Source organism: Danio rerio, chromosome 18 (genome assembly GCF_049306965.1).
Source record: "Danio rerio strain Tuebingen ecotype United States chromosome 18, GRCz12tu, whole genome shotgun sequence".
Taxonomy (NCBI): domain Eukaryota; kingdom Metazoa; phylum Chordata; class Actinopteri; order Cypriniformes; family Danionidae; genus Danio; species Danio rerio.
The window spans coordinates 38,344,079-38,371,142 of NC_133193.1; the positions used below are offsets into that span (position 1 = coordinate 38,344,079).

Below are 27,064 nucleotides of genomic sequence, written 5' to 3' on the forward strand. Positions count from 1 at the left end.
ATGTGTGTGTTTATGTAACATCTTTACCTGTATAACTGAATCTGGATGCTTTGGGGTAGTTAAAGTGTTTTAAAAATATGCAATTTCATGTTACATTTCATGTGCCTTATTTGAAAAATAAATAAATAAATGTGCTCCTGCCAGTTCCAGAGAATGGCATAATAGATTCAAAAATGGTAAAACTGATTATTTCATTTATTTATTTGTTTAATTAAGAGTGCAATTGGTAAAACTGTTTAACAGCAGGAGAGTCATCACAACATTGCAATATTGCATTACAAAAGTTGCATGTGTGATTTGATGGTGACTTAATGATTTTGACTTGGGTTTTATGAGCTTGCAGACAGATAACTGCTTTTGTTGACATGAGAACCAGTATGATGTAATCCTCTTGACTAATCCGAACGTTCGGTTTGGTTCAGGACAAACAAATGAGGTCAGATGTGATTTGCTGATGACCCTCAGTAACAGGACAAAGTGTTTTGCCGTTCTGATGTCATCCTGCTAGTCAAATGTTGTGCAACTTGAGGAAGAGCTTTTCTGAACAGGAAATTATGACAGAGGAAAACATCACTCGACAGTAATAGAACACTTACTGACATCAAGTGAGCAGCAGACTTGAAATACAAATTACTGTACTTTAAAAGCTTCCTGCTTCCATACAAAAATGTTTTATTATAATGCAAGTCATTTCCAGTAAGGTTTTAATGGTTTAAAAATAAGTCTGCAGGGCTTTATTTGTTAAGATGTTTTGATTTAAAAGAATATGGCCAAAACAACACAATTGATATGTAATATTGTGAAATAATTACTTAAATATATTTAAATAATAATTTAAACATACCTTCCAGTTTTTCTGCTTAAATTACTGTTACCACAAGTCAAGACACATGATCTCATTCACTTTTACATGTTTATAATAAATTATAATTGATTATGGGCAACAAAGTCGCTCAGTGGTTAGCACTGTCACCTTGCTTCAAGAAGGCCGCTGATTGGAGTCCTGGCTGGGTCAGTTGGCATATCTGTGTGGCGTTTGCATGTTCTCCCAGTGTTTGCATGGGTTTTCTCCGGGTGCTCCAGTTTCCCCCACAGTCTAAAGACATGCACTAGGTGAATTGAATAAAACTAAATTGCACATAGTGTATGTGTGTCTATGGATGTTTCCCAGTACTGGTTTGCTGCAGGGCAAGTTGGAGGTTCGATCTGCTATAGTGACCCCTGATGAATAAAAGGATTTAGCCAAAGGAAAATTACTGAATGAATGAAGATAATTGATAATAAGAATTTACAAATATGATTACAGCAAAAATAAGCAATACAAATTTATTATATTGATTTTTTTTTTTCAAAACATGTATGAAAAAAAGAGTCTGGAATTACTTCTTAATTTACTGCTTAACATGGGAATTGTCTGTTTGAACGTTTAAGAAAATTTGGACAAATGACAGGACTGTGGTAATCCACATCGGTATATAAAAGATGTTCGTTGTGCACCAAAAAAAAAAAAAAAGAAAAGGAATTTTAATGGATTTGCAAAGGTAACTAGTGGCAAACAATTTATGAGCTGAACTTTAAACAATCAAATTAAATTTAGTAATGTTCAACTTAATTTGTTTAAATTCAGCCCATATGCATTGTTTCAAACAGTGAATCTTTTGTTGTTCAGCGTGTTTGAATTGGGTTTGAGAGTAAAACATATAGTTAGGTCCATAAATATTAAAGCATCAACACAATTCTAATATTTTTGACTCTATACACCAACACAATGAATTTGAAATGAAAGAAACAAGATGTGCTTTAACTGCAGACTGTCAGATTTAATTTTAGTTTTTTTACATTCAAATCAGGTGAACGCTGTAGAAATTACAAGTTTGTATATGTGCCTCCCACTTGTTAAGGGTCCAAAAGTAATTGGACAATTGGCTTTTAAGCTGTTCCATGGCCAGGTGTGTGTTATTCCTTCATTATCCCAATTACAACAAACAGATAAAAGGTCCAGAGGTCATTTCAAGTGTGCTATTTACATTTAGAATTTGTTACTGTCAACTCTCAAAATGATATCCAAAGAGCGGTCACTATCAGTCAAGCAGGCCGTCATTAGGCTGAAAAAACAATAGAAACCCATCAGAGCCCATCAGATCAGATGTGTGTCTGAGTCAACAGAATACGGAGGGTTCACAACAAGATGTAAACTATTGGTGAGCCTCAAAAACAGGAAGTCCAGACTAGAGTTCTAAAAAAGCCTTTACAGTGCTGGAACAACATCCTATGGACAGATGAGATCAAGATCAACTTGTACCAGAGTGATGGGAAGAGAATGGTATGGGGAAGGAAAAGAACTGCTCATGATTCTAAGCAGTGAAGCATGGTGGTAGTAGTGACATGGCGTGGGCATGTATGGCTGTCAATGAAAATGGTTCTCTTGTATTCATTAATGATGTCAGGATCAGCAGGATCAATTCTGAGTAGTTTCAGGCAATATTTTCTGCTCATATTAAGGCAAATACTTCAGATCTCAAAGGATGGCACTTCACATTGCAAATGGAGAATGACCCAAAGCATACCGCAAAAGCAGCCAAAGAGTTTTTGAAGGGAAAGAAGTGCAATGTTTTGCAATGGCCTAGTCAATTACCTGATCTGAATCCAATTGAGCATGCATTTCACTTGCTGAGGACAAAACTGAAGGGAGAATTCCCCAGGAACATAGAATTAACTGAAGACAGTTGCTGTAGAGGCCTGGCAGAGCATGACCAGGGATGAAACCCAGCATCTGGTGATGTCTGTGCGTTCCAGACTTTAGGCTGTAACTGGCTGCAAAGGATTTGCAACCAAGTATTAAAAAGTACTTGAAAGTTTGATTTATGATTATAATTCTGTCCCATTAATTTTGGATCCTTAACAAGTGGGAGTCACATATGCAAACAGTTGTAATTCCTACACCATTCACCAGATTTGGATGTAAATAGTGTCAAATTAAAGCTGACAGTTTGCAGTTAAAGCTCATCTTGTCATTTCATTTCAAATCGATTGTGTTGGTGTATAAAAAAGCCACAAATTTTAGAACTGTGTCCAAATATTTACAGACCTAACTGTATACTTTGCTGAAGCGTTTGGCAAGTGTGACAAAGGCTTAAGGAATTGTAAGCTAAGAGCCTTTATATGGAGATGAGTAGTTAAGAGAGTGGGAGCAATACAAATGCGCTGTTCAGCTCCATCAGTCTTTCCTATATAAGACACTTTAGGTCAATGAGCTCCATATTCCCTCATCCTTTAAACATACTTTTATCTCAACTAAAGAATGAAACTCAAGTCTCCAACCACAACTTTTAAAATCAATTTATTAAATAAAAATTTTAATTTGAACTTTAAACCAAACTTTAATGTTATTTGGCTCTAAACAGAACCACAAATTTGGCAAATTCACTCATTCATTTATTTTCCTTCATTCTTGAGGTCGCCACAGCAGAAGGAATCGAAATTGGCAAATGATTTATAAATAAAACAATTAAAGTAAAACTCCTTGTAGAATTTTTTCAAAATATCGCCTCGGTGACCTTTCAGTGACTCCTAAAGAACATTGATTATGTAAACACTGCGACATAAATCAAACAGAGGAAGAGAAACACTTTCTTTTCTCTGCCCAAATTACAGCACGATTATCCTTCCCACAATTTGAAACTCTAAAGGATTCATTTTTAATCCAAACAACTTCACTATATACCCGCACAACAGTCGTCAACATTTAAAGAGGATAAAAAAAGGTTTTCAAAATAGTTTTAGGACAAGAATAGGTGTTCAGTAGTTTTGCGATAACTTTAAAAGGTTTTGATTCACTTCAAATGCTGACTACTGTATATAAACTTGCATACTCCGAGAAGACAACATGACATCTAAACTAGCTAATTAACTGAATTCATTAGAAAAAGATTTTGTATGAGTGTGCTTTTCACTGTAATGGGCAGCATTATATATAATAATAGCAAAAATATATGTTGAACTGGATCAATAAAAAAGCCAGAATACTAGTGAAAATGTCATTTTCTTCAATCGCAAAACCCTTCTTTCTTTTTAAAACTTTTTTTCTTTGTGACTGACTGTGATACTGTATGTGCAAGTTTGTCATGTAGAGAGAGCAAGAGAAATCAAACCATTTTGGGTGAAACAGAAATAATCTGTCATTTGTTCAGAAGTCATTCTAATATGCTGGCCTATTTATCACTGTAAATGTTGAAAACACTTGCGGATTGTTTTTTGTGGAAACTATTAGACCTTTTTTCAGGATTCTTTAAAGTTGCTGTATAGATAGTATACATTGATATGATTTGTTAAATTGTTTATTCATTTCTACATTGAAGGTATGTGACAAAAATTACTTTTAGAGATTACCTTAGAATTTACCCTTAGTTTGGAAAGGCCTTTTCTGACCATATTTGCAGTGCTTATGAATATTAATGGGGGCTGTGCTTGGGGCAGTGAAGTCAGGTGTGGTCTTCACTGCTCCGACCTCATTTTCTTTGTTGTTGTTTTTTAAAGGGCATCTATGATGAAAATCATCTTTTGAAAGCTGTTAGGACAGATATGTGTGTAGGTATCGTGTGTCCACAGTCATATTGGGGTGATATAAAAACAATAAGTCTTTTTTAAAATTTCCTAACGTTTAAATAGAATCCAAATCCCTCCTATTTTGAGGCCCACCACAATGTGATGTAGGAGTGCAGTTTCCCGCCCACCGATTTGATTTGACAGCCGCGTATTAACATGTCTCCATAGCAACGCGTATAATTATATTAACAAGACAGGACGTGCGCAAAGCAACTGGGATTTAAAGATCTGTTCAGCTCGCTGTGATCATCAATCATCATCAAATGTGATCAAGAATGAGTTTTACAAGTTTAAAATGTTTTTTAAACAGTGCATGTTTGTAATGAATTACAGAGATTTTACTGTCTTTATCACCACAGCTGCATGTCAGTACAATAAAAAAAGATGATTCAATCCCGGTTTATGGACAATTAATGCTAATTTGGTACATTAGCATAACGGATATCCATATGCAGACGATATTAACTTGTATCTTGTAACATTTGCTTGCAAAAACAGTGCAAAGCTAAATGCTTGCGCTCTGTGTGTGTGTGTGTGTGTGTGTGTGTGTGTGTGTATGAACTTTGTAACAACATTGTGTGTGACATCATTCTCATCGACTCATTATCTTCACAACAAATACATCAAATAATCATTGGAAAAGTTCTTACTGTAGAATTTCTCACAAACGTTACGTGAGATCTGCTTCCTTCATGTCTGTCACTGTGCTGCTTATAAGATTTAGACATACTCTGACAGGTACGTGGGAACGGTGGGCGTGGAGAACTAGCATTAAAGGAACAGGCCACAAAAAGAAAGGTTTAATAAATAATCTGATGGGTGTTTTGAGCTGAAACTTTACAGACACATTCTGGAGACACTTAAGACTTATCTTAAATATTGAAAAAAATAAATAAATAGGTCCCCTCTGTGGTGGTTTTTCCTTTCTTCAATAATCAGCAAAGTCTGGTGGTTTTGATTTCAGAAGAAATAGTTCTGTATTGTCGACCCTCAAAGGAGACTTTTCAGGAGACCCCCAGCAGCATCTTGCAGCTGTTTTTTACATTGTCCTACATTTGTCACACAAGATCCAAACTAGTTTTAACCCCCAAACCAAACCTGTTAACCATATATCTTGTCCATCTATTCTTAACTGTTTCAACAGGTGTTGCTCTGTTCTCATGCATTTCTTGTGACACCTTGGTTGTTTACTCAGGCCATCTTCCTTTTCTAACTTTACATAGTACCTTAATTCTTCTAATGGTATGTAAGTCAACAAGCAGATTATCCACATACAATTTGATTATATAGATTAACTTCACACTTTAAAGAGTACAAAATCCACTTCACCTTTAAGTGAAGTTTCAGCAACCTAAAACTGGGAAAATCATAACAATTGAGTAAAGATAGAAACACTAAGTGTTTCACTACATATCATGCGTGTATGACTGTGACAAATAAAATTGGAATTTTTAGAATTCCAGCAATTCATGTTAGTGCCTGTAACACACACAGCATGTTCTCTGAAACACAGTAAGTAGATTCCCTGTTAAATGACAATCTTTTCAACTGAAGTAGTGGAGAGGTTCATTTTAGCTAGGAGTTAGTGAACTATCTTTGTGCCAGCAGAGTAACTTGTTTGCGCCAGAGGTGTGTTGTAAATGAAATATAGACCTTTTTCTCAGAACGCAAAATTACCCATTATTTTTTGCATGTATGCGCAAGGAGAATGCTAAGAACTTGGTCGATAGCTGATGCGTATAAATGCACATTTGGACTGCTTTGAAATGACTTTTAACATATTTGAACCAATACAGTTGTCAATCCGCACCACCTTCTGGACTGATCATTTTAAAAAATGCGATCTAATGGGATGGAAAACAACTGCTGTGAAGCATTTTCCCTCATTGTCAGACAGCATTTTGTGCCGTTTAAATGAAGCCTCATTATCGCTATAGTCAACATTTAATACTTTTTTCAAACATATAACCAACCCAAACAAATGTAATTCACCGAAATGTTTGACACACAACACATAGCCTGTACTGTTTCACTAACATGAACGGCTCCTGATTAGAATCAACATGCAAATCAGCCAGCAGAGTATTAGTTATAGACTTTTATTGGTCATTTTTGTAAATTGCATGACTTGCACCTGTTAAGTTTCATGCCAGTAATCTGGTTTGCTCTATAATGCAGTGAAGTATTGCATGTGTGTGTGTGTGTGTGTGTGTGTGTGTGTGTGTGTGTGTGTGTGCGGGCGTGCGTGCGTGCGTGCGTAAACTAACAGCTGACCGGGAACACGCACTGTGTTTCTGACAGGAGAGACGTGAACTAGAAGTTTTTCTCTTGCGCTTGGATCACAACTGACAGATTAAAACGGCTTTAACACACACCTTTCAAAGTCGTGTGTCACAAAAACACTCAAAATGCTATTGAAACCCATTTTCGAATCACAAATTACCAGTTGTAAATGCTGTAAGCGGATGTTCTAGACATTCTACCCAAGACGCTGGTCGCTATAGCGCCCTCTATGCACCAGCCAAGAAAAAGTTCTAATAGGCTGAATTATAATTATACTTAACAAAAGGGGTTGCCAGTTTAATTTTGTTTTGGTTTAACACATGAAAACACAGGCAGGGATTAATATCAACCTCTGCATAAACAAGAGTTTTTGAAGTTTATTGGCCTCCTTTTACTTCAGAAAAAAAAATCATAGTAAGAGCTATGTGATATGACGGGATGCATAAACCTTTAATAAGTGATTCAGTTGAGGTTTAAATGTCTATTGCCTCATTGCAAACATCTGCAACCTAATTGCAAACATATCAGGTAAATTTCACAAACTAACAAAACTACACATTTAAACAGACATTATGCTTGTTCAGGGTGCTGCTGAATTAATTGATAATCCTGATATCCCACATATTGCATTCTGTGAGATGCTCCATGGTCATGGTTTACTTCTCAGAATGACTCAATTTCTCTTAACTCTATATTAATTTCACTATATGAGTTTCACATACAGAAGTATATTAAAAGCTTAGATGCACTTAAAAATAAGGGGGGAATGTTATTTCTGTAATCTCACAAGGAAACAATGTAACTAATCTTACACAGCCTGGGGCATGCATATCAATGATCCCATGTAGATCGTCAGAGTCTGTTTTGTTTTGATTAATTAGCATTTTTTTCACCAGGATCTTATAATTAAAAGGATTTACATAAGAATGAGGAAACTTTGATGTTATTTAATTTCCATGTCCTGAACTTCTAAAAATACTTTTAAGTTTTCACACTTAGCTGATGATTGATTATAAAGCTTGTTTGGCATGCTGTTCCGGGAGAGGCCTGAGCTCATAAGATCCTCAAGCCTGGGGCTCCCTCCCGTTTGCAAGGCGTAAGGGAAGTTTGAGCTCAGGTAGATCCCGAGAACCCCCCTGCTGTAGTAGCTAATGAACAGATAGTGATTGCTTTTAAGAGATGATTACTTACTATGAGCATGTCTTTGGTGCTGATTTGGATTAGTCAATTAACTTAAGTTGCATGTTTTTGGACGGTGGGAGGAAACCGAGGGAAACCCACATGAGCATAGGGAGAACGTGTAAACCTTGCACAGAAATATCAGCTGGCTTGGTTAGGATTAGAACCAGTGACGTTCTTGCTGTGAGGCAACAGTGCTAACCACTGGACCACCGTGCCACCCGTCTAGGAAAAGAGGAGGAGTAGTTATATGGAACTTAGGAATCGTCTGATTGGTTAATCATAAATTGAATAATGTGGGGCCGGCTGCAAGCAATCATAAACAGGTGATGTTCTCAAATTAGTTTATAAATAAACTCCATTTAATAGAAAATTCAAAAAATGTGAACTATTTTACGTTATTTTGAAGTACCTACTAACAATCTAATTATCTTTTCTGTTCAATCTGATCAATTGAATGCATTTCTTTCCCAGTCAGTATAATAGTGTACACAACCATTTTGTAGACAAGAAACTGAACAAGAGAAATATAGAACATTAAACAATAACAGTTCCAGTTTATTGTATTGGCTTTCAAGACAACAATCAATCAAGTTGATGCGAGTACAAATCTTCAGAATGTGCCTGTTGCAAATAAACGGTCCCAATCTGTATTCAAATGGGCTAAAACAACTCAAAACACCATCCAGTTCTCATTCCAACATAAAACGTCATCTAAAACATGCCAAACGGTATTTGGGAAATCATTTCAACAATGTGAATGAAACATAATACTTTACACAATTGTAAACGAGGCCGTGTGAGACATTGTGTTCAGTGTTTCCACAGTCAGAAGGAGAAATACTGACAGATGGAATGTGCTGGAATGTTGACAGACACACCAACAGACAGTGTGCAGGTCCCATCGAGACAGAAAATACAATCTCTGAAGATAAACACACACATGCGCACACACACAGAACATTATGTTCCATAAACTAACGTTAACTCGCCCAGGTGAAGTAATCACTTTAATATCACGAGTTTGAGGAGAATGTTATCTTGGCTTTATAATGAAATATTTCAGAGATACAGGCTGAAGCAAACATGAAGTGATGACGGAAAAAGTTGTTGGTCTTTTTCTGGGTAAGCTGACCACAGTGGCCAATTTGAGAACTAATGCATCCTGTCAACAACCTGACATCAGTAGCCATAACACTTATAATCTGCAAAATATTGACATTTTCAATCAAAGTTTGAGAGTTTAACCATCTCAGTTTTGTTCTTGATGAGCGCCATCACATAGAAATGTAGTTCCTTTTGCTGTATACCAATAGAAACCTCACAAATCTTCTAAAAAAAAAGAGAGAAAATAATCAAGTTGATGATAGAGATTAAGAAGGTTAATCTGCCAAACGCCTTTTAATCTTGCACACACACAAGAAACTGAACAGCTTAGTCAAACTTGCTAACTAAAAGATAGTTCATCCAAAATGAACATTAATTTGTTAAGCTATTGACATCCATAGTGCGATAAAATAAAATACTACAGCAGTCAAAACATTTTCAACATTCTTCAAAATATCTCTATTTTGCGTTCAATGGACACACTGGAATATTTGGTTGAACTATCCCTTTAAAAACAGCGTGAGATTAAATTATTCCATCAAGATGTGAATATAACAACATGTTAGCTTCTATCTTTGTAACTGCGGCAAGTTTTAAGAAATACTGAATCTATTTCTCATCAGTAAATACCATTTTGGCAAAGCTGAACAATGGAATGGTTACAGGGGGTTAGTGAAGTGCAAAAATGCTTACATGTATCTACCTAGCTAATCTGTTAAATGTCTAATAGCAATTCGAATTCTGCTATAAAGACTGAATGGTCTAAAAGGCGGAATTGGTCTGCAAACATTCAACAGGACATATGAGTAATGGAAATATAAACAACATGCATCATCAAGATTAGAAAACCACAAGAAAATAGATAAGCGGCAATCTGCCTGTAGTCTGGCAGTTAAACCGCTGTTAAAGGGTTAGTTCACACCTCAAAAACTATATTTAATTACTATTTACTCGACCTCAGGTGGATCCAAACATTTACGTTTCTGTATTCTGTTGAACCTTACAGAAGATATTTTCGAGAATAGTGAAATCACTGACTTCCATAGAAGAAAAATCAAATAGTCGATGGTTACAGGTTTTCAATATTCTTCAGAATATCTTCTTTTGTGTTAAACAACAACAAAAAAAGGATTTCAAACAGGTTTGGAGCAAGTAAAGGGTGAGTAAATGATGACAGAATTTAAAAGAAAATGGATGAACTATGCCTTTAACAAAATGAGGTACTAGTTAGATTACAGAAATAAAAGTAAAATCAAAGGACAAGTCTAAATGATCCTAAAAACAAATTAAATAAGTGTTTGCTATTTACATAACCACAGAAAAGAAAAACATCCCCCCAAAAAACCAACAACAAACCAAAAGCGCATTCCAGTATGATAGTGTTATCAATATACCTGTAGGTCAAATAAAAATGTAAAAAAGAAGTCGAAAGAAAAATAAAGTTAATATTCTTAAAAGAACAGTCATGGCTGTGCACCTTTAAAAGAAAAAGCGGTCATCTGTTGCTCATCGCTGTTCATTTGGTCTCAGTATCAGTGTTTATTGTGAATCACATGTGTCTCAGAGGAATGAACAACAACAGACTGAGCTCCGCTTTTGTCCCACTCATGTTTTGTTCGCATTTAATCTCGGGACTGATATCCTGTTGAGCGCCTCCTATTAGAAGGAAGACTCTTCCATCAACAAGCGCCCAACACGTGATGCTTCTTCCCGCGGTGTGTTTGTGAATCTGTCATCGTCCTTCAGCATGTTGGTAAAGATGTGAATGAGGTTGTCCAGACCCCACAGGTAGCCGTCCTCTCGGTTTCCCTCAGCCCAGGGTGTGCGGTGGTCCAGGATTTGGGGTGGTGGCAGTGGAACGGTCTTACCGAAATCAATCATCCAGACTCGGGCCAGGCCTGAAGCATCATGAACGAACAGAAGAGAACTTCCAACAACCTGAAGGGAAATGGAGCAGGTCAGCTAAAGGTACAACTTTTTCCCTTCACATCACATCACATCTATATGTGATGTCCCACTGCATGGTATCAGGTATTTTTTCATGGATTTTATGACAAATTCAGGTAAAAAAAAGCAAAAATAATAATGTAAACATGAGCTCACATACTTAATAAATAATAAAAAAAAACATACCTACAAATAAAGCTGACAAAAAATAGTTATAAAAAATAAATAAATTATAAATAAATAATAATAATATTAATTATATATATATATATATATATATATATATATATATATATATATATATATATATATATATATATATATATATATATCAAGAAATTAAAAAGGTAAACAATAATGTGACCACAATTTTTTTTTACAATTTTTATCACACAATACACTTTACTTTGAACTTGGAAAAGGAAAATAAAAGATTTGCTGGAACAGGGACTCTTTCTTTTTTATATCTGACAATAAAACATGTTCTTGAAAATGTTTTTTATTGAGATACTATTTCTACATTTGTTGTAAATTTCAGTTTTGTTTTAGATCAGTTCATCAATAGTTTTGCCACTATTGGTTCATTTTAAAAGGTTTTTGCAAACACATTTCTATTTAGATTTTATGAATTTGGTTTGGCTGCACGGTGGCACAGTGGGTAGCACATTTGTCTCACAGTCCTCAGGTTTCCTCCAGCTGCTCCGGTTTCCCCCACAAGTCCAAAGGCATGCGCTATAGGTGAATTGGGTAGGCTAAATTGTCCGTAGTGTATGTGTGAATGAGTGTGTAGGAATGTTTTCCAGTGATGGGTCGCAGCTAGAAGGGCATCCTCTGCATCAAAACGTGCTGAAAAAGTTGGCGGTTCATTCCGCTTTGGCGACCCCAGATTAATGGGGGGACTAGGCCGAAAAGAAAATAAATGAATGAATTTGGTTTGAGTTTTAGTAACAAGTATGTCTGGTGCTGACCGGAGCAAAGTTTAGTGTTTGAACAGCTTACATGAACTCTTCTGCAAACCTCTTAATAATTTAAAAAATGATAATAATTGCTTGACTTTATTCACTTCTTACACAAATAATAATAAAAAAAGTCAGATGAAGTAAGTGTGTTTGTCTGTAATAGCGCAAATACAGGCGTTTCTCTAAACAGCTGCACGTCAGCTTTTCGGCCACAGAATGAGTGATTATTAATTATAAAAAATGACTATTTTGCCAATAATTATTTTAAGTTTGTTTGCTAATTATTATTAAATTAAGTTTCTTTGTTGTTTTTGGTATTGTTAGTTTCAGTTTGTACATTTATTTACATTTTTTAACTTAATTTCAATTCAAAAATGATTTTGACTTCAAGTTTTCGTCTTATTTTTTTCAGTCAAAAGTCAAAAAGTTTTGCAACCAAAAAAATAAAGTATTGAGCAAAAAAATGTAAAATGCAAATCTCAAAAAATAATAATAATAATAATAATCGCAAAGGGAAAATTGACTTTTGAGAAATAAAAAGGTTTTTGCAAACAAAAATAAAGAACTGCAAATAAAAATCAAGTTTTCCAGTATTGCCTTTACAAAACCTCTCAACCTCTCAAGTCATTTGCAGTGCTCATTTTGATTTGCTGTTTTTTTTTTTTTACACTTCACATTTCCGTGCGTTTTCATTTCTGGCCCGGATTTAACAATGAGGCAGAGTCAAAGGAACTGGGTCGTGTACGAAATGCCCGGACCTGCCTCCTATGAAGCGACATGCTCAGTTGGAGACATCGTGACACAAAGAAAATCAGCCATGAATTGCTGTCATAAATCTAATCGAGATTAAGTCAAATACCTGAATCCTTTGTTTTTGGGGTGCTGTTTAAATCGTCAAACAGTATAACTCACAAATCAAAATGAGCATTGCAAAGGACTTGGAAAAAAAAAACATTTCGAAAATATTTTTCCTTATGTATGAAAAAAAAAAATTTACGAATATTTTTTAAAAATTGTAATTATTACATTTTTTTGCACAGCTTGAATTTCATTTGTAGTTCTTTATTTTTGTTAGCAAATTTCCTTTTTATTTCTCAAAACTCAAGTTTCCCTTTGCATTTTTTTAAAAAATTTGCACTATTTTTCACAATTTTTTGCTCAATACTTTAGTTTGTCTGCAAAACTTTCTTTTTTGTTGCAAGTATATATGCCCCTAGATTGACTCCATAGTTTTTGTTTACTAAAATAACTTGCAATGTTAAAGAACGGTTTGGTGCAGCTCACTTTTAGGGGATATCATTAGCTAGTACTTAATTTTCTTACCTGCTGCTATATGTACCATCATTTGTATATAGTATTTTTGTACATTGTGTAATATATACACAATATCTTTTTGATTTTTTTCTCTCTTAATTTTACTAAAATGATTTGTGTTTATTGTATATTTATATTCCTTATATAGTGTTTTTGTCACTTGTATGCACTTCACTTCAATTCTCTGTTTGTCGGCATGTGACAGAACTGAAAATAAAGTTGACTTTGATTTTTTGACTTTTAAACCACCTCGGGTATGAGAGTAATAATCCTACTCACTTGGTAGTGGTAGTTAATTGTGGTGTAAATGCAAACCGAATAGAGCAAGAAGTGAGCTGTGCCAAACCATAAAGTACAGTGCCTTATGAAAAACAGCTTATATTGGTTTTTGTAATCTTCATTGCTGAGTTTTTTTGTTTGTTTGGTTTTCTCATTAGCACAAAAGGTAACAACACCTTTATTTAGGATTAATAAAAGTGTCAAATCTTTTATTAACCCACAACATAATATTCATTCATTCATTTATTTTCTTTCGACTTAGTCTGTGATTTATCAGGGGTCGCCACAGCAAAATGAACCGCCAACTACTATACTACTATAGTCATATGCTTCACACAGAGGATGCCCTTCCAGTCGTAACCTTAACATAATAGTTCTTGGTCAAAATCTAATGTCAGAAAAGTTAAAAGTACTGATTGAATTAAGATTTTTATATTTATTTATTATTTATTTAATTTTCATTCTGGGGTTAAAAAAAAATTGTCTGCAAAGTTGAGACGGGTTTTGTGAAATATAAAGTAATTAAAAAAACAAAATGTAAAAAAAAAAAAATTTCTTCAGTTCAAATGAGTTATAATTATTAATATTAATAATTATAATATAAAAATAATATTAATGAAAACTTCAAATTTTCATTGTTTTTGAATCAGAAACAATAGCAATACAGTTATTAAATTCAGTTTTTAAAATGTATGTTTTCAAGATTTTTTTTGTAATGCGAGTATAAACAATAAATAAATACTACATGAATATTATAATTATAAGTAATTATAATTTATAAGTAAATTCTTAATGATAATAGTGCTGCTTTATGATACTGTTTTTTACAACATTAAGTGGGTATTAACAGTAGCATACAGTATGCTTAGAACACTTTGTACTTTTCTTAAAATGTACATTAACCGGACAAACATCTGAGCTTACGAAACATGATTTATGATGTTCCAGAGTTGAAAGAATTTGGCTCAGGCAGGACAAGATTACACAATCCCTCACCTCATGTGTCCTGAAGAAGTGTGAGTTTTCCAGAGCGCAGCGCAGCTCTTCCAGCCTAAGAAGATAATTCCTCTGGAAAAAAAAAAGAAAAAAAAAAACACAACTGTAAGTATTCTCCTGTTCCTGCATTCTGATTGGGTCACACCAGCTTTTCAGTAGGGCTACACATACTAATATAGCACCACTGCAGGACACACATGGTAAGCTACCGGTCAACAGTTTGGCATTCAGTAGTCATCATAAGCAGAGGGTGAACAAACTCCAGGGTAAGGCTAAGACACGCGCTGCCCTTTAATGCATTTAAAAAGATTTGTGACCGACCAAGAAGAGGTTTTAACAAAAGCACTGCCTATCAACAAACTACGGTTGGGTGATGTTGACCAATTTGGCATCGTATGATGTCTAATGTGAAACATCGCGATGGACGAAGGCATCGTCGTCGTAGGCGGGGGTCATTGTTAAATATCAATGAATTCATAACAAATTAATTAATTGTAGCCTACCGTTTTCACTGCCTCACCCCCCCATGGTCTTTGCTTTACCCATAACCAAACCATAAATAAATAAAGTTACACAAAAATTACCACCTGTCAATCTCTTTTTTTTTTTCCACGGGACGCTGGCATAAATAGGCAGTGATCTGTGTTGTTCTAATGGCTTTTCCCACAGCTAATGGAGGAGACGAGAGTTTGTTTGGAGTTCACTGTAATTTGTATTGTGATTGATGATAACTTCATTATTTTATTATTATTATGAGGAAATAATAACAAGTAAAGATGCTAGGGCTCGACCGTTTTGGTCACATATGTGCATAAATGAAAATTTATCTCTGCGACCTTAAAATCTATTTGGAAGCATATGGGCGAGTGTATACATTTTTACTGTTTTCACAGCAAAATCCGTACCGCGTGCGCAGATTGAAGCCTGGTTTATACTTCTGCATCAAGTGACCGCCGTAACCCACGCCGCGCATGCAATGCGCGTAGCTGTGCATTTATACTTTTGCGCACTGTGACTGTTACTCTGCATTAACACTTCCGAAACGCTAGTGGGCAGTTAGGTGTTAATGTTTCTCTGTGTCGAGTTTCTTCACTGCTGTATTGTTTTTTCTGAACACTTCCTGAATGTACAAGTGGCTCAAACTCGCTCATTTTGAGGCAGGAACCGGCGGACGCGCAACAACTTTAACTATAAGGTAAACACAAAACAAAACTTTCCATCCGAAGCTCCTTCACAGGACTCCACACTTGTAAACAATCACTTCATCGGGCTTGCTCTCGGTCCTGCCCTGACTTGTCAGCGCTACCCAAGCCGACCAATCACAGAGCTTGCGCTATGCGTCATTGCGACGTGTAGTTCCATTTTTTAAGAGGTGCGCGTCAGAGACACCGACGGCGAGAGCTATGAGTGCACACTAAGGCCGCGCCAAAGCATACGTGTGTGCTTGATGCAGAGGAATAAATCAGCCTTAATCCTGTTTTCTACTTCTACGTCAAGTGATTGGCGTGACCCACAGCGCATGCAACGCCCGTAGCTGTGCATCTATACTTCTGCACGCTGTTTCTGTTATTCTGCAATAACACTTCTGAAACGCTAGTTGGCAGTGAAGTGTTATGGTCTTCTGTGTTGAGTTTCTTCGCTGCTGTTCTGTTTTTTCTGAACGCTTCCTGAATGTACAAGTGGCTCAAACTCGCTCATTTTGAGGCAGGAACCGGCAGACGTGCAACAACTTTAACCATGAGGTAAACACAAAACAAAACTTTTCATCCGGAGCTCCTTCACGGGACTCCACACTTGTAAACACTCGCTCCATCGGGCTCGCGTTGCTCTCGGTCCCGCCCAGACTCGTCAGTGTTACCAAGCCGACCAATGACAGAGCTTGCGCTACACATCGTTGTGACGTGTAGTTACATTTTTTGAGAGGTGCACGTCAGCAACGCCGACGGAAATGGTGTAGGGCTATGCGTCAACACGCAGGCTGCGCCGTAGCATACGTGTGCACTTGACGCAGAAGTATAAATTAGCCTTAAGCCTTCCCCAGCCCTACACATGCTCCGCCTATGGTAGTCATACAAGATATACCGTAGTCAAGTGGATCAAAACCTTTTATCAAAGTTGTTCTAAAACTTTTTTAGCACAGTTTTGAAACCTTTTTGGCTACTACTGTATATTCTTAAATAAATAAATCAATATTTTGTTATTATTATTTTCCTAAATAAGCCAAGGTTGCATTTATTTGATCCAAATGACAGTAAAAACAGGAAATTGTGAAATCATTTTACAATTGAAATAACTGTTTTTTTATTGAGCGAAGTACATTTTTATGTATTCTTGTGATTTAAAACTGGTCTGCACCATCATTACTCCGTCTTTTATGATAATTCGGACATCATAATAAGATGATTTGCTGTTCTATTATGATCAGTACTTATTGGTAGGCCCACACAGAAACTGTGTGCAGAAATCTGCAGATTTGTAACCTATCATTGAATCTATGCATTTACTTGTGTAAATGTATACTTATTCAGTTTTTAAATTAATTCCACTAATATTGTTGTTGTGATATAATAACAATAATATGAAAATGTTCATCTGATTTATGTACAATACAGTTTGTAAAGTAATATTTTCTGCTTTTTAATAGATATATTATACGAGAGACTTGCTTTGTTTACCAAATAAGTGGATCTAAATGGATTTGCATTGTAAACATTGAATAAAAGTTAAAAATGTGTTGTTGTTTTTTTTGTTTTTTCATATACAAAGATTTTACTTAATTAACTTATAATGTTTCTCCTAAAATCATTCCACATAAATCTGCAGATTTTTTACAAGATTCTCCACAGAAATAGCAAAAGCTGTCAGCAGATTCTTTCTGGCCCTACTTATTAGAAAGTATAACAATGTAATTAGCAATGTATACTATTATTATCAATGCGAAATACATTTGCCTGCTTCATAGTTTTGTGGAAACTGTGAGGTATTTTACTTTAACATTCTTTGATGAGAAAGATTAAAAAAGCAGCATATATTTGTATTAAATCTTTTTAGGAGAATTGAATGTGTCCTTAATGAAAAAATATATTTTAATAGTACTTTTAAATGCTACTGCATCACAGTTTGCACACACACACAAAAATATGAATAAGTATTCAAGAGATATTAATAATCAGCAGATCGTCATATTAAAACAAATATTAAAGTACAGCTTTAATTTAAACTGTTATAATATTTAACAATTTTGAAGATTTGAATGTATGTTGATGTATGAAGATTTTGAATGTGAAGCATTTGTGAGCAGAACTGGCTTCTTTTCAACAAACAAACAAAACAAATCTTACTAATCCAATCTTTTAACAAGTATTGTGAACACACCGGTTTACTGTCACAACAAGCAGGAAACAACTAGGAATGTAGTATGTTTACTAGGAATCAGAACTATTCTTATAGGTGAAATTTTTTCATAACTGAATAATGACATTACGCTCATTGACTCTTTTCTTGTGAAAGGTGTAGCTGAATAGCATTGTCATTTTCATTTCATCTTATGTAAAACCCAACACCCAACATTTCCTTCAAACATACCAGTAAGTTTGTGTTTCCATCCACAAAGTCTCCGAAGGCCTTCATTACTTGCTCTTCATGTTTGGTTTTCTTAAAGCTGGTGTTGCATGTTCCATCTGCTTTCTGGACACAAACACACAGAATTTGTGTTAATAGTAAAAATACATTTTCCAGCTCCGTCATGTTTATAAATAGCAGATGGCACACTTGCAGAAAAGTAGCAGTGACGTGTATTTGCTGCTTTTTTAAGGCACAACTTTTTCCCGTGTAGGGTTATTTGCATATTTTACAACAGATAAACGCTCAGTGGTTTTCATAAGATACAAAAAAAGACATAGCTATATATGGGTCAAAGGTGAAAATGTTTTTTTAAAGTGTCAAAACAATATGAGTGTATTACTTTTACTAAATGTACCAAACATAATAATTTGTCCTGTTTAACTTATTTTTTTTAATCCAAAAATAAAAGCTAATGACTCTTTTTTTATCATGGTTTACAGAAAAGACTCTACTAAATGTCATTCAGTGTGACAGTAGGTGATTTACGAAGTCTTGTCAGGCATATTAAGAACAATTAAGACTTAATCAATGACACATGACATTTAATTAAAAAAATATTGATAAAAAATATTGAATTGTCATTTTAAATGTTTATACTTTGCCACAATCCTTCATACCGCTAGGTTTTTGTTTATTGTTCAGGAAGATACTTTTAATTAGTTAAAATGACAATAAAGATTTAGTAAGATCACATATTCTTTTTATGTATTTTATAGGTACAGGCCATCATAACTATATATATATATATATATATATATATATATATATATATATATATATATATATATAAATATATAAATGTAGTTTTTTATTACTATTGTTTTTTATTTTATATGCTTACCTAATTTATACCCAATATTTATACACAGTTTTTATATTATACACAATATTAAACACATATATAAACACACATTATGTAAATAAAAACTTTTATTTTGGATGTGATGAATCATGTGACATGATCATTATGACATTTTCAAAAAAGTTACTTGAAATATTAAAGTACATCCTTTACTTTGCATTTTTATTTAAAAAAAGTATCTCAAATGCTTTTTCATAAATGTATGATTCCCTTTATAAACAAAAATAATTACTCAAGCTATGATTTATTCGATCAAAAATGGTGAGATGTTACTGCAATTTAAATACTGTTCCCTATTTGTCTTTCGTAACAGCTGTATAGCCAAAAATACACTGTATGGGTCCAAATTACAGACTTTCTGCTTCTGCCAAAAATCACTCGACTCTCAAGTAAAGATGCTTTTCCACATTTTCTACAGCAAATACATCAAAACTCAATTTTGAATTTGTAATAAGCACATCTTTAGAGACGATTTTCTCAATACTTCAATTTTTCTGAATCCTCAGATTTCACATTTTGAAATAACTGTACCTTAGCCAAATATCGTTCTGTCCCAGCTATCATCAATATAAAAATCTTATTTATTCAGCTTGTATGTGATGTGGAAACCTCAATTAAACAATATTGAACCGTATGAGGGAGTTTTTTTTTTTATGATCCAGGGCCAGATTTTATGTCTCACCTTGATTCCCTCTATGCGGAAGCCGAGTGTGGCAGTGGAGCTCAGAGTTTCTCTCCACTGCATGTATCGAGGTTTGAGAACAGCCTGCTGGGATCTTTCCTCTGGACTAGGAGCGGTTGGGTCAACAGCCACCATTTTCTCATACATGTCCTTTCTGAGCCGAGGACGCTCACGGGCCTTTACCAGCTCTTCCTCCAGGTATGTCCTGTGTGGAACAAATCATTCATGACCCTTCATGATCAGCTTACAACATTAACTGTCACTGTTGCTGCCAACACCTCATCATGTAACCGTGCTCATTTTTTTGTTTTGTTTTTGTTTTTCTGAACAGTTATTATCATTCATTAAAACTGAAACCAAAAAACTAAGTTGAGTTATGACAGATGTACATCACATCTAGAAGTGATTTGATATACTTAGGAAATCATATTGAATCAAACAGCATGTCTACTTTAATGTTTTAAGTAACTTTTGTCAAAATGTAAGAAGGTACACCCACTGGATGACTCTGGTCTACAAAGCTCCTCTGGGACTGGTGCCTTCATACCCAAGAGTCTGAACTAAAAATGTCTAAGCTCATCCCAATTACATCGTTTTGCTCTATCCTTTTGAACAAACAACAACAGTCCATTTCTCAATGTATGTGTTTTCAACATATTGTAATGTGGTATAGCTGAACAACTAAACTGTATTTTTTATATTATATTAATTTTCTATTTAATATTAATATTATTATTAGTTTTTTTCTTTCTTTTCATAAGTTGTGTGTTGCGGACTTCTTGGCCAGGTCACCCTTGTAAATGAGATTTTGATCTCAATGGGTTTTTATCAGGTTAAATGAAGATATATATATATATATATATATATATATATATATATATATATATATATATATATATATATATATATATATATATATACACAGTTATTACCCCCCTTCGAGTTTTTTTCTTCTTTTTTAAATATTTTCCAAAAGATATTTAACAGAGCAAGGATATTTTCACAGTATGTCTATTTGTTTTATTTCGGCTAGAATAAAAGCAGTTTTGAATTTTCTATTTACCATTTTAGGGACAAAATTTAAAAATATCTAGTAAAATATTATATCATCATGGTAAAGATAAAATAAATCAGTTATTAGAAATGAGTTATTAAAATTATTATGTTTAGAAATGTGTTGAAAAAAATCTGCTCTCCCTTAAACAGAAATTGGGGGAAAAAATAAACAAGCGATCTAATAATTGAGGGGGGCTAATAATTCTGACTTCAACTGTGTATATATATATATATATATATATATATATATATATATATATATATATATATATATATATATATATATATATATATATATATATATATATATATATAATAAAATGCTGAAATATGTTCCATAGCATAACATAAATGAAATTTTGTAGTAAATTTAATTTTGTGGGGCTAAACTTTGACCTAAAATGAAGTAATGAAGTAATTCAATGTCATCAAATAATTTTGTTCTAAATATGCCTGACATTATATTTTGGTATATAAACTATTGTGACATTTTAGTGGGCGTCTTCTTCAAATCATGGTAAAAATGAGTCAATTTTCTGCTCAAACTTTCTAATATGTGGGGGAAAACTTTCAGCTGTGTTAATGCCTAAAAACTTTTTTGGCTCATAGATGAAGTAACCCACAAATGTACCAAATCTTTAACTAATAAAAAATGAAAAAAGAAAATACAAAAGAAATAAGAACATTCAAAATATAAATTTAAAACATGGTACAATAATACATCAAACAAATAGTTGATTAAAATGATTGACCTCCATAGTATGGAGAAGAAGAAACACTACGGAAGTCAATGGGGACTTTGCTGTTTGGTTTACTGTCATTTGGTTCTCATTCTTCAAAATATCTCTTTGTATCATTACCCTTTAACTGGCATTGTAACTGTTTGGTGGACCTTTTGTGCATAGAAAAAAAAAAAAAAAAAAACTCAAAATTTGTCTAGTCATGAACACAATTTACCAAACAAGTATGTCTAAAAAAAACATCTTGTTTTGAGCTACAAACAAATTGACAACATTCCAGCAACAAGCAATTTGTCTGTCCACAGCAGTCACGGCATGACTTAAACATACCAGCCATTCTAAAAAAAAAAAACAAACAGAATAGTTTCTACATTACCAATGAAACAGGTATAAGTTGTTGGTTTGCACATAATTGGTACTAACATTCATCTTTAACTGTATGCTAGTTATTTGATTGTCAACATCTGAGGTCTGCTGGTGCTTTCAGTTTGGCAATACATTTCATAAAATGGGATTAATACTTATACAGGTAACATCTAACCCTGAATAAAGCACATAAATACTGTCATAATAGTTTATGATGTTGTTCAGCCGCCACGTCACAGAAATAGAAACCATTTCTAAAATACAAACTGTTTGCTGTTGTGGATGGCATGTTAAAATTCCTTTTAACATGTAAACATGACGTCACAGCATTGTAATGTGTCGTTAGGACACGGTGTTAAAGTGATAGTTCAACCGAAACTGAAAATTGTCATCTTTACTCACCCTTTACTTGTTTCTGTTTTTTTTTTTTTTTTTGGAAAAACAGGCATATATTCTGAAGAAATCTGAAAACCTTTAACCATTGACTTCCACAGAATTTATTTTACTACAATGGAAGTCGTTGGACAAAGGTTTTCAGCTTTCTTAAAAAAAAAAAAAAGTTGTGAAAGCACTTGAGGGCCAGTAAAAAGTGAGTAAATTTACATTTTTGAATGAACTATCCCCTTATGGCTATTATGTTGTGAAGCTGAAACCAAATTCTAAAAACCCTATTTTAGATGCTTCGCCGTCTTACCTGCTTCCCATTTTGCAGTCCATGATTGAAGGAGAGTCAAAGTCTTTGAGCAGATCATCCATTATGTTGTAATCCTGCTCGTTCTGCTGAACCACACCATAATAACCGGGTACAAATGGCCGAAGGTCATCATTCATCAGCTTCTCCAGACACTGCTGCTCACATTCACAATACTTCTTCAACAGCTTCCCGTTCTCTCCTGCCTGGAAACTTCCTACAGACAGACAAACAATTGAAATATTCAGACTCAAGTTCTGCTCCTCAATTATGCGATGAAGTGAGAACAAGTTTTCACCTGCGTGTCCTGCCAGCTGAACCCAAGGATATCGTTTCTTAAAGGAAACCACAAACGGAGAGCAGTGCACCATGCTCTTTAACTTCCTCCACGATTTTGCCTGAAATCAGAGATCCCAAAGGTTCAGATGTGACCAACATACTACAGATGTGGACAAATTTGTTCTTACCCTTCAACGACTGTTAGTACTCTATCTCTCCAGACTAATATTTATTAGTTTGCCTTTATGCTTCTTTTGATCCAGAATTCAATATCAGACTTTTATCAAATTTTGATTAATCATTATTTTTTCAGTTTCAAGCCATTTCAATGACCACTGAGGATTTTTTTCTTCAATGGAATGGTACCAACAATTTTATATTGATGTCTGTAAATTCTGTTACTTATAAATCATTTTCTTTGCAAGCTTCTGTGTTAACTAGGGCTGTACGATATTGGGAAAAGTAACATTGCAGTATATTCTTTTACTGCAATACATATTGCGATATCAATACAGTTTCACCAGGCTTCTTGAATTGCTCTATTTGGAAAGAGTTCATTTCAGATTGTTTGGGATGGTTTTGTGGGGGAGCGTAGCTAAATAAAATATAATAAACAAAAAAAAGCATAGTAAATACAAGAGAGCAAATATACAAATGAATTATACAATTATACAAAATTCATAGTTACACTACAAACATTAAATTTATTGTTTCCAAATGGCTTGAAATGTTCAGTCACATGCTTTAAAAAACAAATATGGATAATAAACTTTCACTCTAAGATTAAAATAACTGACATTGCAGATGTGATGTGACCATTATAGATTTGCACACTGCGATTTCAATACTCAAATGCAGAATGATTTAAATGTGGAAAAATGATACTGATTTGTAAAATAATAATATCCCAACTTTCAATAAAATGAGTAAATTAATCACATACACAACCACATTTCACATTGAGATGTCTAAATAATGCCCCAATGTAAAAAGAAACAAAAAAACTGTTAAATTTGACTGGCCAGTGATTAAGGTGAAGGTGGATTAAAGGCCTGTTTACACTAATATGTAGTTTTAAAGCGACATTTTAAAACGATCCATGTAAACACTGGCGTTTCCCCAGTGTTTCTGAACAGATCTCAGTCCACACAACACCACTGAAAATGCACATCACGTGACAACACACACACTCTGGCATGTGGTGAAGCGTATGCGCACATCTGAGCTCCAGGCAGTCAGTGGGTGCTTTGAGCGCACCTCCCCGAGTGACAGCAGCGCAGGTCGGACAGTTCATCAAGGATCTTCTGCTGGATTTCATCTCACTATAGTTGTTAAACATAATTTTTAAGTCATCTGGTTTCTATCTAATGGTCTTTTGACCATCTATAACTTGTTCTCAGGTAACATGTTTTGGCTGAGCGCAATATATTAATATATAATTTTTTTGTAACCACATACACGGATTCTGCACATTTGACTAATTGCTTGCCTTTATTTGCTATTATGTATAAACTTATTGTACTTTATACTTTAATAATGGCCATTATTGATTATTAAAACTGATATTGAGCAAAAGAGACTTTGCTTCATATTTGTTGAAGAAAAAGAAAGGAGTCAGTTATGTTATAGGCTACGTTTTGCAATAAATATCCAAACAGTGAAGATGACAGGAGGTCATATAGATATGTAGCTACACGATGCCTCAATATTTTTAAGTTAATATCAAAATAAAAACTGGCAGTTCCTTTTATCATGTTTTAATTTCATTGTTAAGATAGTGAAACAGCGTAGCCAGGGTGATGTTAATGACGTTATGAAGTAGCCTACAGTTTTTACCCGACATGTTCTCTGGAGTTTGTTTTCCATATCAAACATGCAAAGTCTGAACTTTGAAGAATGCAAGACTGAACTTTGTGCACTTAACATAGAAGAAAAAGCCCCAATCAGATGTTTGCAAATGTCTGCAGCCACATGTCGTTTTCCCCCATCTACACTAACACGGAGCAGCAGCGTTTTAAAACCAAAACGGCCTCTCCAGCGTTTTCTAAAAGCTCCATTTTTAGTGCTCGGGTATGGTGTGGACTGAAGGTGTAACCGTAGCTAAACGTATGCGTTTAAAAACGAAAAGGTATTAGTGTAAACAGGGCTCATCCAAGTTATACTAAACTTTTAACAACACAAAACAAGATATTTTGTGGAATAATAAAAAAAAGCCAAACAAATTTTTTTTTAACATTCTTCAGTATATCTTCATTTGTGTTGAACAGAAGAAAAAAAAATCAAACAAGTTTGAAACAAGTGGAGAATGAGTAAATGATGGCAGCATTTTCATTTTTGGGTGAACAGTCTCTTTAAAACTCATGGTTGAATAAAAGATGTTTAGTTTTTCACTGATGCTAATTCCATTACAGATGTGTCTGCAGAGTGCGGTAAACCATACCAGTTTTCTCTAAACAAACATTTATTGTCCAGGCTGAGTTTCTGTAAGAACACTCAAGACTGTTCTTCTTAAACATGGAAACTAAAGCTCCAGACGGAGGAGTTTATCAGCGCCACAAGGCCAACCCAGCAGCAGTGACGCACACACCCTGTAAAGTACAGCTTATTGATTTTACAGCTTAAATCCATGAGGAATGTCTGATTACTGTAAATGACATAACTCAGCTGTTTGAAGGAGAACTGAAAAAAAAAAGCTTCCAATGACGTACAGATACCTATCAAACTTTTACTTTCACAATTAAGAACAACTTCCTCTTGAAATTCCTAAACGTTTTGTCGATATTATCTTTTCTTTACTTACTTGGACAGGAAGACAAAAACAACACCTCTGCTCGTAACGAACAGATTGCAAAACACGCTGATAATACGCAAAAATTCTGAGACTACACTAAAAACCTACTTTTTAATATATAAACCAAATATAAATGACACTTTCAGAATTCGAGTTAAAAGAACCCATGTAACTATGTTGTGCACAACAGTATATATAATGTTATTACGTTTCATATACATTTATTAATCATATTATATATGATCTGATATGAACAGCTAAACGATTATAAAATAATGATTAAAAAATTATGCGTGTTTGTATAAAAAAAAATGATGAATGCATTTTCTCTCTCGATCGTTTCTATTTCAGCTTACTTTGCTCTTCTTCATTTCCATCCACTCTCAGAAATAAATGTACAATAGCCCTCTTTGTGGTGGTACCCTTTCAAAAGGTAAAAAAATGTCAAAATGTACCTTTTAGGTGCAATATGGTCCTTTACATACCAATATGTTTCTTCCAGGTTTAATTTGGATGCTTTTGGTACTAATACATATACTCTGGAAGCACAAATGTGTATCTTCTAATAGCTTTTATGCCTTTATATCTCAGTGTGTTCAAAAATGTCAACATTCATGGTTCAACTAAACCATTCTTTTTCAGCATGTGCTGAGTAGAGTCGAGGTCAGCTGTAATTCAATCTTCTCAGTTTCTGACCTCTTTTGACGACACTATAGCCAGCGGGCGACAGACAAGATCTCAAAAGCCCTTAAAGGTCTTCCTGTCTTTCTGCCTGCTTAAATACACACTTCTTGTAATTCTTACCGATTTCCTGCAGTTTCAAAACAGGCAACATATTCGTAAAAGTATTGCATATATTTAGACACGGGCATTCACAGCTTTATCTGTAATGTCAAACTGAACACATCCACCACCGTTCAACAATGACATCATACATTTTAACACACAACACCTCGTATCTCAGTAGTGATTGTGACACCAGCAACAGATTCACCACTGCCACTCCCAGTCTGATAGTTGTACAATATGAAATGTTGTCATAGAGATAACGAATAATGGAGTGTCACTATGAGATCCACCCTGGGTCAAAGGTCAAACCCACCCTGGACAAACAGACACATCTACTTTATCTCAAGGACAGGATTATGTGGGGTTTATATTTCAGGCTCACTTGTCAGGTGACTGCTGTTGTTGGACTGATCATCTGCCATGTATGAGCCATCAAACTTACAGAACTATGCCATTTCACACATTTTCATACACCAGACTTGACATTTAAATCCAGTCAGAATTTCAGATCAACA

At 34.4% G+C, this 27,064-nt stretch overlaps 1 protein-coding gene across 1 annotated transcript in view; it reads right to left on the reverse strand.

The window, feature by feature from the left end:
* Window positions 1-8,595: 8,595 nt before the first annotated feature.
* Window positions 8,596-27,064, reverse strand: part of itpkcb (inositol-trisphosphate 3-kinase Cb) — a 31,511-nt gene continuing 13,042 nt past the window's right edge. The window contains exons 2-7 of the mRNA NM_001305471.1: window positions 22,989-23,088; window positions 22,694-22,907; window positions 19,838-20,042; window positions 18,255-18,356; window positions 14,670-14,741; window positions 8,596-11,112 (exon numbers count right to left, since the gene is read on the reverse strand). Coding sequence (NP_001292400.1) covers window positions 10,834-11,112; window positions 14,670-14,741; window positions 18,255-18,356; window positions 19,838-20,042; window positions 22,694-22,907; window positions 22,989-23,088 — 972 coding nt within the window. The 3' untranslated portion in view covers window positions 8,596-10,833. The remainder of the gene's footprint in view (window positions 11,113-14,669; window positions 14,742-18,254; window positions 18,357-19,837; window positions 20,043-22,693; window positions 22,908-22,988; window positions 23,089-27,064) is intronic.